Below are 12,643 nucleotides of genomic sequence, written 5' to 3'. Positions count from 1 at the left end.
AAATCCATGCTGACTTAAACCGATCCTGTCATTGCTTTCCAAATGTGCTGCTATTTCATCCTTAATGATTGATTCCAACATTTTCTCCACTACTGATGTCAGGCTAACCGATCTATAATTACCCATTTTCTCTCGCCCTCCTTTTTTAAAAAGTGGTGTTACATTAGCTACCCTCCAGTCCATAGGAACTGATCCAGAGTCGATAGACTGTTGGAAAATGATCACCAATGCTTCGACTATTTCTAGGGCCACTTCCTTAAGTACTCTGGGATGCAGACTATCAGGCCCCGGGGATTTATCGGCCTTCAATCTCCCGAACACAATTTCCCGTCTAACAAGGATATCCTTCAGTTCCTCCTTCTCACTAGACCCACTGTCCCCTAGTACATCCGGAAGGTTATTTGTGTCTTTTTTCGTGAAGACAGAACCGAAGTATTTGTTCAATTGTTCTGCCATTTCTTTGATCCCATTATAAATTCACCTGAATCCGAATGCAAGGGACCTACGTTTGTCCACTAATCTTTTTCTCTTCACATATTTATAGAAGCTTTTGCAGTCAGTTTTTATGTTCCCTGCAAGCTTCCTCTCATACTCTATTTTCCCCCTCTTAATTAAACCCTTACTCCTCATCTGTTGAATTCTAAATTTCTCCCAGTCCTCAGGTTTGTTGCTTTTTATTGCCAATTTATATGTCTCTTCCTTGGTTTTAAGACTATCCTTAATTTTCGTTGTTAGCCACGGTTGAGCCACCTTCCCCGTTTTATTTTTACTCCAGGCAGGGATGTACAATTGCTGAAGTTCATCCATGTGATCCTTAAATGTTTGCCATTGCTTATCCACCGTCAACCCTTTAAGTATCCTTTGCCGGTGTATTCTAGCCAATTCACGCCTCATACCGTCGAAGTTACCTTTCCTTAAGTTCAGGACCCAATTTCCGAATTAACTGTCACTCTCCATGTTAATAAAGAATTCTACCATATTATGGTCACTCTTCCCCAAGGGCCCCGCACAACAAGATTGCTAATTAGTCCTTTCTCATTACACATCACCCAGTCTAGAATGGCCAGCTCTCGAGTTGGTTCCTCGACATATTGGTCTAGAAAACCATCCCTAATGCACTCCAGGAAATCCTCCTCCACCGCATTGCTACCAGTTTGGTTAGCCCAATCAATATGTAGATTAAAGTTGCCCATGATAACTGCTGTACCTTTATTGCACACATCCCTAATTTCTTGTTTGATGCTGTCCCAACCTCACTCCTAATGTTTGGTGTTCTGTACACAACTCGCACTAGCGTTTTTTGCCCTTTGGTATTCCGCAGCTCCTCCCATATCGATTCCACATCATCCAGACTAATGTCCCTCCTTATTGTTGCATTAATTTCCTCTTTAACCAGCAACGCCACCCCATCTCCTTTTCTTCTCTGTCCTTCCTAAATGTTGAATACCCCTGGATGTTGAGTTCCCAGGGTCACCCTGGAGTCATGTCTCCGTGATGCCAATTGCATCATATCCGTTAACTGCTATCTGCGCAGTTAATTCGTCCACCTTATTCCGAATACTCCATGCATTGAGGCACAGAGCCTTCAGGCTTGTCTTTTTAACACACTTTGCCCCTTTAGAATGTTGCTGTAATGTGGCCCTTTTTGTTTTTTGCCTTGGGTTTCTCTGCCCTCCACTTTTACTATTCTCCTTTCTATCTTTTGCTTCTGCCTCCATTTTATTTCCCTCTGTCTCCCTGCATAGGTTCCCATCCCCCTGCCATGTTAGTTTAACTCCTCCCCAACAGCACTAGCAAACACTCCCCCTAGGATATTGGTTCTGGTCCTGCCCAGGTGCAGACCGTCCGTTTTGTACTGGTCCCACTTCCCCCAGAACCGGTTCCAATGTCCCAGGAATTTGAATCCCTCCCTTCTGCACCACTCCTCAAGCCACGTATTCATCTGAGCTATCCTGCAATTCCTACTCTGACTAGCACATGGCACTGGTAGCAATCCTGAGATTACTACTTTTGAGGTCCTACTTTTTAATTGAGCTCCTAGCTCCCTAAATTCGTCTCGTAGGACCTCATCCTGTTTTTACCTATATCGTTGGTATCTATATGCACCACGTACAAGTCATTAATATAGATTGTGAATAGTTGAGGGCCCAGCACCGATCCCTGCGGCACCCCACAAGTCACTGTTTGCCAACCGGAAAATGACCCATTTATTCAAATTCTCTGTTTTCTGTTAGCCAATCCTCTATCCATGCTAATATATTACCCCAACCCCATGAACTTTTATCTTGTGCAGTAATCTTTTATGTGACATCCTATCGAATGCCTTTTGGAAATCCAAATACACCACATTCACTGGTTCCCCCTGCTTGTTACATCCTTAAAGAACTCCAGCAAATTTGTTAAACATGATGTCCCTTTCATAAAACCATGCTGATTCTGCTTGATTGAATTATGCTTTTCCAATTTTCCCGCTACTGCTCCTTAATAATGGACTCCAGTATTTTCCCAACGACAGATGTTAGGTTGACTGGTCTATAGTTTCCTGCTTTTTGTCTGACTCCTTTTTTTAAATAGGGCCGTTACATTTGCAGTCTTCCAATTCACTTGGACTACCCCAGAATTTAGGGAATTTTGGTAGATTACAACCAATGCATTTGATAGATTACAACTATCTCTGCAGCCACTTTTAAGACCCTAGGATGTAAGCCATCAGATCCAAGGGACTTGTCTGCCTTTAGTCCCATTATTTTACTGAGTACTACTTCATTAGTGATTGTATTAAGTTCCTCCCTCCCTATAGCCCCTTGATTATCCACTATTGAGATGTTTTTAGTGTCTTGTACCGTGAAGACCGATACAAAATATTTGTTCAATGTCTCTGCCATTTTCCTGTTCTCCATTATTAATTCCCCAGTCTCATCCTCTAGGGGACCCAACATTTATTTTAATCATTCTTTTCCTTTTTATGTACCAGTAGAAACACTTACTATCTTTTTTAAAATATTTCGTGCCAGTTTACTTTCATAATCTATCTTCCCCCTCTATAATTTTTTGGGTCGTTCTTTGCTGGCTTTTAAAAGTTTTCCAATCCTTTGGTCTCCCACATTGTCTTAGGCACATTGTATGCCCTTGTTTTCAATTTGATAACATCCCTTATTTCCTCAGTTAGCCATAGATCGTTATCCCTTCTCTTAGTCTTTCCTTCTCATTGGGATATATTTTTGTTGCGAGTTATGAAATGTCTTCTTAAATGTCTGCCACTGCTCATCAACCATCCCATACTTTAATCTATTTTCCCAGTCCAATTTAGCCAACTCTGCCCTCATACCTTGGTAGTCTCCTTTATTTAAAATTAGGACACTGGTTTGAGAACCAACTTTCTCTCCCTCCAACTGAATTTGAAATTCAACCATGCTATGGTCACCCATTCCTGGAGCATCCTTTACTACGAGATCATTTATTAATACTGTCTCATTACACAGTACAGATCTAAGATAGCCTACTCCCTGGTTGGTTCCGCAACATAATGTTCAAGGAAACACCGGATACACTCTATGATCTCTTCCTCAAGGCTACCCTGGCCAATTTGCTTTATCCAATCAATACGAAGGTTAAAGGCAATACAGCCTTTGGGACTCACACTCTCAGCTGCAGTGAACCTTATCTATCCCCCTAGAGGAACAAAGGGACCTTGAAGTGCAGTCCACAGATCCCTAAAGGTAATGGGACAGGTAGATAAGGTGGTTAAGAATACTTGCCTTTATTAGTTGAGACATGGAATATAAGAGCAAAGAACATTATGCTCGAACTGTATAAAACACTGGTTAGGCCGCAGCTGGAGTACTGTGTGCAGTTTTGGTCACCACATTACAGGAAAGATGTGATTGCATTGGAAAGGGTGCAGAGGAGATTTACAAAAATGTTGCCTGGACTGGAGAATTGTGGCTATGAGGAAAGATTGGAGATACTGGGTCTTTGTTTTCTTTGGAACAGAGGAGGCTGAGGGGAGACCTGATTGAAGTGTATAAAATTATGAGGGGCCTGGATAGAGTCGATAGGGAGGACCTGTTTCCCTTGGCAGAGGGGCCAACAACCAGGGGGCATAGATTTAAAGTAATTGGGGGGAGGTTTAGAGGAGATATGAGGGCAAATTTCTTCATCCAGAGGGTGGTGGGAGTCTGGAACTCACTGCCTGAAAGGGTGGTAGAGGCAGAAACCCTCACCACATTTTAAAAAAATACTTGGATGTGAACTTAAAGTGCCATAACCTACAGGGCGACAGACCAAGAGCTGGAAATTGGGATTAGGCTGGATAGCTCTTGGTCAGCCGACGCGGACACGATGGGCCGAAATGGCCTCCTTCCACGCTGTAAATTTCTATGATTCTATAACCTCCTGGGAGTCCCTCCCCAGATATGGTGTATCCTAACACCTTCTCCCAACAAGTGCTAACACACCCTGCTAACACTTCTCCCTCCTGCACAGTGCTATTCTGAGATCACTGCCCCACCCACTGCTGTAAAGCACCCCTCCCCATTCCATCTGCAGTAATAACATCTTGCAGAACACTCCCCACTATCAAACCAGAGCAACCTTGTAACTGCTATTAAATCCCACAAGCTTCCCTCCCCACTGCTGCTAAACTGGTTATACCTACCTCCATTCTGCTACATTATCTACCATCTTCCAGTATATTGTCTTTAAAAAAAAATGATTTGATAAAAATTAAATACTGTATAGTTGAAGAAGCACAGGGCTGGATTTTGCAGTAGAAATAACAGTGAAGCTAATGACACTCCCCATTATTAAAGTATAAATTGGGTAGCAACTTCCAGCACCCGCACATGCGCGATTAAACATGGAAATCGTGAAGTTGCTGTCCAAGATGTTCTGCTCCTCCAGAAGCTCTGCAATAACAGTACCTTGTGGAGAGACTTGCCACTGAAATATATGGAATGACGTGAAGTTGCTGTAATTGAGTGATAGATACCCACTAACCGTGGCAGAAAACGTTAGGGCTTGTCCATTCCAGTGTAAGTACACTTAACAGTGTGATGTGTCTTAATTACTACCAAATTACTTCTCTAGCTATGAAAATTAACTTTGAAACTCATTTAGATTTTAATTATTGTTGGAAAACATTTTTTATAACTTGATCATCTCAGACTGGGAACAGTTGAACTATTGTAGCTAATTGCAAGATTTTTCTAACGGATTTTTCCTTTCTCTCTTTCTTCTCCGCCACACCCCCATACAGGTGGTCTAGGAACATTTCATGCTCTTGTGAACTGTGTTATACATGTTATCATGTACACATACTATGGTTTATCTGCATTGGGACAAACATACCAGAAGTATTTATGGTGGAAAAAGTACATGACCACAATTCAATTGGTAAGTTTTCTTCTGTTTTTGGTTGTGGATGACACTGGAAAGATTGCATTTATTGGCCATCTATAGTTGTCCCAAGGGCATTTAGAGTCAGCCATATTATGGACTGGAGTGGTGTAGACAAGTCCAGATAGGGGTGGCCGGTTCGCTTCCCTGAATGACATTAGTAATCCAGTTGGGTTTTTGCAGCAGTCCAATAACTGTCCAATAGCTAGCCCACAAATTAACAGATTAAAAAAAGTTTAATTTCAGAACATGCCATGGTGGGATTTGAACTATCCCATCCTTCTTACAGTAAGACTACTGTAACCTAGTGTTTGGTGTCCTGGTTTTCCTCTTTTACAAGATGAGGTGCAAACCTGCAATATGCACCATATCTGATGAAAGTTTGTGACTTTTTTTTATATAATAGCTAGTGCTTTTTGTTGTAATGTTTGTAATGAGAAATTGTGGGACTGTTTCCTGGATAGAACAAAACCAATTCAGTGGTTTTCTTAGACTTAAGTACAGTCTACTCTGAATTAAATTTGTTTAATATGAATCGGCATTGTGGTGTGAGCTTAATTTTTATTGCAAAATTCAATGTTTTGAACAAAAAACAACTTGGAATTAACAGAAGTAGACTGTACTAATAGTATATATCATGGGACTATGACCTACAACAAACCTCTGCCTCCACTTAAGGAGACCTTTGTGATTTGGTTTATTGTGCTAGTGCAATTACTTGACACCATGACAAGATATGATACTTCCCTTAACACATATGTTGGAACATTTTACAATCAAGGAATTAACTTAAAGGTAGCATTTTATAAAGGGAGCAAAAACAATACACGGGCAGTTGGACTGGTTTATGTTACAGCGGCTTCACTGATCTCAAAGCAGCCTAACTCTTTCAATTGTGTAAAGGGACAATGATGCTTCAGCAGAGTATATTACAAGATGTGCATTTTTTTCAACATATTTCCCAGAAGTCAGACATTTGAGGGGAATCCCTGCTCCTGTAATTTGTAACAGGTTGAAGATGTTGCTGATGTAGAAATGAATGAAGATACTGTCTGTTTTCATTCCCCTCTCCAAACCATATCTCAGTGTTTGCTCATTACAAGTTGCTCTTTCAAATTTAGTTTAGTTCTCTGTAGCTGAGTGTTTCCTTGGCACTACTCTCATTCCATCCGCTCCTGTAGCCTTGTTGTTCTTAAGCTGGCTTAATGGCTTTTTCTACCTCGTGCAGTGCTGGGGTTTTACTGACATGGTGGTGGGTAGCATGCTACGGGATGGAGTCAAGAACACTCGAGTCAAAGACAGAATCTCGATTGAGATCTTCGAAATGCTCCTTCCAGCGGGCCCTGACTGCCTGGTGTCCTTAATGAGTGTTTCCCCGTCCTTGGCCAGCAGTGGGGTGGGGCTTTGGGAGTTTGGACCGTAGTGGCCTTGACTGCAATGAAGAATCCTCGCACATCATGACTGTCAGCCAGCTGTTGTATCTCCTGTGCTTTCTCCATCCACCACCTGTTCTTTAAGTCCTGGGTTTTTTGTTGGACCTCAGCTGTCTGTAATGCTGCCTTGCTGCTCCCAAATTGGGTTGTTGTTTAAGGTTCAGAAATGCCCTGCGCTTGCGATCTATTAACTCTTGGATCTCCTGATCATTCTCATCAAACCAGTCCTGGTGTTTCCTGGTTGAGTGACCGAGTGTCTCTTCGCAGGCACTGGTTTGGAGGCCTGGAGGGCAGACCAAGCGTTGCTGAAATTGTATTGCTATATCTATTTTAAAAGATCTACTTTGGGACAAGTTAACTAAAAATGCACGGAGATGGAGTTACAACTAATTAACTGGCTTGTTTTTCCCCTCGATTTTCAGATCCAGTTTGTGGTGATTACTGTCCATATTGGGCAGTTCTTCTTCATGAAAAACTGCCAGTACCAGTATCCAGTCTTCCTTTACGTAATATGGCTTTATGGAGTTAGCTTTATGATTTTATTTCTTAACTTCTGGTACTACGCATACACAAAGGGTCAAAGATTGCCAAAGAGCACTATGAACAAATCTAAGAAAGAGCAGTAAAAATTATGCAAACTGGAATACAAATGACTTCACGCTTTAGACAATAATGAAGAACCTGTATTACATAATATAATGCATAGACCCACATACAGTTTTTTTTTAAAGTACACTTTGTAATTAATGTCTCTAAAGTTGATTTATAAAAGCATGCTACCATGTAGCTGCTAAATTTGTAAAATAAATCCAACCTCTTTAGATTCTGTTGTCTCCCTCACTGACTTGATCCTTTGCCCTGTGTTAACACATCTGCTGTATTGTGTATTAGTCCAGCCTATAATATTCGTGCTTCCATCCCTTCCTTCTTCCTGCTTTGCTAATTCTGTATAAAATGAGCCATGTGTGCTGTTGCACTGCATGTTTGACTTTGTTGCGGTGCCAAGTTATTTTTCCTGTCAGTAGCAGACGTGCAATATAGTATTGCTGCAGTGATGCAGTTGGGCAACTCTGATCCCTCATCGGTTTTGCTTTGCATGGCCACAATGTAATTGAGGTTGGTACGAAGCCTCTTGTTTTATAAATACTTAAAGGTACAGGGTGGAAACTGGCAGGCCAGCTTGTGTCCTTTTTAATTAAAATTGAAAAACAGTCGTAAGATGGTTAAATCTCACTCTGTTTCAGCACACAATGAGGCTCTGTCTTTCCCTGTTTAGGAAAATACATAATTATTTCTCTTGGATCATGATGCTGGCCTTTTTTGAGGGAAATAGTATGAACTTTCCACATTCTTGGTGCACATTTCTGTAAATCACTTATTTTTAGAAAGGAAAAAAAACTCGTAATATAAATAAGTTTAAAATATTTTGATTTTGTTCTGATGGCTTTTTAATTTAAAGAACTTACAGTAAACAGCTGGAGAGCCTTGCATGCAAAGTATTTCATTGTAAGAATGCAGGGCTCTAATCTCTGTCTATATTTATGCAACTGTCTTCATTATTGAATGTAATTCTGCCTTTGTGTGTTTTTAAACTTGCAAGAAGTATTTTTTATACAAGTTCCCCCTTTCTCTTTCTCTCCCCCTCGATGCTTGTAAATGTTCTATTATAGAATGTTTTGTGAAGAACAGGAGATGGTGTTTGGGGATAATAGTAGGAAGTTGTGGTAACTTAGGTTTTCGCTTTCTTCTGAAATTTCATGCTGCAACAGTTTTAAAATGTGAATGATTATTTTTGAGGTGCTTTAGGTTTAGAAATAGTAAACTTTCAAATGTTTGGTAATCTTCAAGAAAAAATATGATTAAAGGAATGTTTGGATGTTCCAGCTTCATGTTCATAGTTGAATGCTGCAGTTTTTTCCCCAAATTCTATGATGTTTTTGGCGACTTGTCTTTCTATGTGAGGTCAGTTCCTATTATTGCAATTTAATTTTATTTTTGTATCCCTTCCCTGGTCAAATGTTCTTTGTATGGTTATTAGGGGAAAATGTTTGGTCACTGAATAGTTGGTAGTTATTTTTATATTCTAGATAAGATGCAAGCCCTATTCACAGACAATGGACAGGTCTCTCACCTATACTTTAAAATTCTTAACTAAACTGAACAAAATTTTCTAAAACACTTTTTTGAAATGCACAGCAAATTCCTTTTACCTCCTGGAGCTGTTTTGAGTCCAAACCAAGATCAAAAACACCTTGCCTGCATGTAATGGTTACAACTGAAATATATATGTTTGGGAAGTCTTTGTCTGGTTGGCAGGGCCACAAAACTGAGAATTTCACAGACTAGTACTGAATTGACGATGGCATTCAAAGAGGACATTAGGGTGGCTGGTACAGGAAATAGAAATGTCAGGGTTCTAATAATGGAGTGTTTTTTGAGATTTGGATAAAAACATATGTGGAGATGCATTTGAAGAAACTTCAGTGCCTATGCTGGAAAAATGTATATATCCAGCACCAGGCTTCCCTTGTGTCTTTTTTTTTAAAATGCTTAAGGTGCCAAAAGGGAAGAAATGCCGCAAAAAACTTTATTCTCAACAGACTACAGTATTTCAAAATTAACTTTGACTTTTTGTGAGCCCATTATGTAGAATGTTATTCATTTTCAGAGGGGATAACTGCACAATTATCTAACCCAGATATTGCAAGGAAGGAGCTGAAGGCCATTTGTTTTGTATTTTTAATAAGGAATATTTGATCATGAACTGGATATTCACAATACAAACACTGTGGTGTAATGATGTACCAAATAATGTGACCTTCAGTAAATTGGAAATGTTTATCTTTCTAAAGAGGGTTGAATTTTTGCTTTACCATGTTAAAACTGATGTACTGCTCTAAAGACATTACAACTTGATGGAATGCATTTTTTCTTGCAAAATTGTATATGAAACCATAGATGGTGGAAAACGATTAATGCAGGTGCTTGTTTGAGATTACCACAAGTACATGAAGTGAAATATTTTGGGTACAGAAAATTTGGGTACAGAAAGTTGTACCTTGAAGTTTCTCAAATGTTGGTTTTGCTGTGTCACAGCAGAAAATAACCGTGTTTTATTCCAATTTTAGCAAGTGTTTCCAAATGAATTAATTTCTGTTGTAAATGGTAATACTTGCAATGATGTCTTCAAATCCTTTATATGTGCATCCTTAATAAATACTTACCATTAAATCCAGATTGTATATTTTGTCTTATGACCAGTGAAGTGCTCATCCAGAAGCAGCAACTTGCATTCATTTAATGGGGTAGAAATTCCGACGTCCGCGGGCCCGTACAAAGTTTCTACGGACCCGGGAAGGCATCGGAAAAGCCAGTTTTCAGCGCGCAATGCATATGTACTGAAAACTGAAAGCTGGAGCTTGACAGATCGTAGCCAGATAGGGAGCGAGGACAGTTGTCCATGGAAGTTTGGGCTATTTACCCATATGGCGAGAAATTACAACATGCTGAGGTGCAGAGGGACCTGGGGGTCCTTGTGCATGAATCCCAAAAAGTTAGTTTGCAGGTGCAGCAGGTAATCAGGAAGGCGAATGGAATGTTGGCCTTCATTGTAAGAGGGATGGAGTACAAAAGCAGGGAGGTCCTGCTGCAACTGTATAGGGTAATGGTGAGGCCGCACCTGGAGTACTGCGTGCAGTTTTGGTCACCTTACTTAAGGAAGGATATACTAGCTTTGGAGGGGGTACAGAGACGATTCACTAGGCTGATTCCGGAGATGAGGGGGTTACCTTATGATGATAGATTGAGTAGACTGGGTCTTTACTCGTTGGAGTTCAGAAGGATGAGGGGTGATCTTATAGAAACATTTAAGATAATGAAAGGGATAGAAAAGATAGAGGCAGAGAGGTTGTTTCCACTGGTCGGGGAGACTAGAACTAGGGGGCACAGCCTCAAAATACGGGGGAGCCAATTTAAAACCGAGTTGAGAGGGAATTTCTTCTCCCAGAGGGGTGTGAATCTGTGGAATTCTCTGCCCAAGGAAGCAGTTGAGGCTAGCTCATTGAATGTATTCAAATCACAGATAGATAGATTTTTAACCAATAAGGGAATTAAGGGTTACGGGGAGCGGGCGGGTAAGTGGAGCTGAGTCCACGGCCAGATCAGCCATGATTTTATTGAATGGCAGAGCAGGCTCGAGGGGCTAGATGGCCTACTCCTGTTCCTAATTCTTATGTTCTTATGTGCCCAGCCAATGTCCTCAAAACTCTTGCACCTGAAAAAGCAGGCACATAGCCTACTTTTACAGAGTTTAAAAACATAGAAAAAACATGATTAAATTAAACATTTTAAAAACATACTTATGTCAAAACCTTGCCCACTCAGATAATGTTATTTTAAACCCTAACCTTTTTTTTTAAATCGGCAATTTTTTTTTCTTTAAAAAAACATGTAACATTTTTAATTTCTATTAGTTTATTGTGTGAGGTGTTTTTTAAATGTTACGTATTTTTTTTGAGTTTTGGGGTTTTTCTCATTCATTGTAATAGGAGTTTTGTAACTTACAAAACTCCTATTATAATGAATGAGAAAATACTTACCTGTGATTGGGTGTCCAGGCACACTTGACTCCTGCGGACATCCCTAAGAGCATGCGCTGCGCGTCGCAGGGAGAGGAAGCCTGTGGATCGCGAGTTCAAGCGACGCAGCAGCTTCAGGTAAGTGCACATTTTATTTTTAGTCTTTATTGATTTGCCCGTGGAAAGCCCTCCTTGGAATTTCTGCCCCAGTGTCTTTAATATTTTTTTAAACCCCAAATCCCAGGAAAATGAGTGCTAAGCCAGAAGGATGATACTGGTTGAAAAGATGAATGTTAGGAACATTTTTAAAGGAGAGGTTTAGCGAGGGAATTGAATAGTAGGATTTAGGCAAATTTTTGTTGTGTCTCCAATTGGGGGAGGGGGGCTTACAGAAATAGGAACGACAAGGCTATGAAAGGATTTAAGGATGGCAATTTTAAACTTGAGGGGTTGAGGTCAATGTTCCATCTAATTTTGTTTGGCCTTGCATGGCCCCTTTAAGGGGCTGTGCAGACTATTCAAAATACCACACATGCACAGTTTTTGAATTGAAAATCCATCAAGCTGGCTATGCGGGCGGGCTTCCTGGAGCGCCTCACAGTTTACAGGAAGCATTGACTGGGGTATTGGCTCCCAGTACCCCAATGTGCCGGTTGACAAATGGTTAGGAGGGATGTGACAGCTGAGTGAGACTTGGTGTGGGCTAGCATATGGGCAACAGAATTTTGGAGGAGCTATTGTTTTAGAAGATGGGAGGCTGGCTAGAAGACTCTTGGAATAATTGAGGCCAGAGGCAATAAATGGTTGAGGGTTTCAGCAGCAGTTGGGTTGAGGCTGGGGTGGATGATTGAGGTAAAAGTGGGCTGTCTTTGTGATGAAGTATTATATTGGGTTGGAAGCTTAGCTGAGGCAGCTGGAGAGAGGGATGGAATCGGTGCTCTGGGCACGGTGTTTATGGTGGGGGACCAAAGATCATGGCTTCAATCTTCCCAATAGTTAGCTGGATATCAGACGAGCAGTCTGACAACAGGGACAGTGCAGGGGTCAAAAGAGATGGAGAGGTAGATCTGCCTACATGTGGAACCTAATGTCTTTGGATAATGTCGCCGAGTGGCAGCATGTAGGAGAGGAGTCCAATGATAGATCCTTGGGTTACTCCAGAGGCAATGGGGTGGGGATAGAAGCTATTGCTTAAGGTGCTCTGACTACGATTGGATAGTGAAGAATGGGACCATG

General features: G+C 40.8%; 1 protein-coding gene across 1 annotated transcript in view; it reads left to right on the top strand.

Moving 5' to 3' along the window:
• elovl7a (ELOVL fatty acid elongase 7a) overlaps positions 1-10,050 on the top strand; it is a 41,852-nt gene extending 31,802 nt beyond the window's left edge. Inside the window, exons 7-8 of the mRNA XM_070862552.1 lie at positions 5,258-5,394; positions 7,253-10,050. Coding sequence (XP_070718653.1) covers positions 5,258-5,394; positions 7,253-7,456 — 341 coding nt within the window. The 3' untranslated portion in view covers positions 7,457-10,050. The remainder of the gene's footprint in view (positions 1-5,257; positions 5,395-7,252) is intronic.
• The last annotated feature ends 2,593 nt before the right edge of the window (positions 10,051-12,643 follow it).

This window comes from Pristiophorus japonicus, chromosome 2 (genome assembly GCF_044704955.1).
Source record: "Pristiophorus japonicus isolate sPriJap1 chromosome 2, sPriJap1.hap1, whole genome shotgun sequence".
NCBI classification, from domain to species: Eukaryota; Metazoa; Chordata; class Chondrichthyes; family Pristiophoridae; genus Pristiophorus; species Pristiophorus japonicus.
This window is presented reverse-complemented; position numbering and strand designations above follow the sequence as displayed.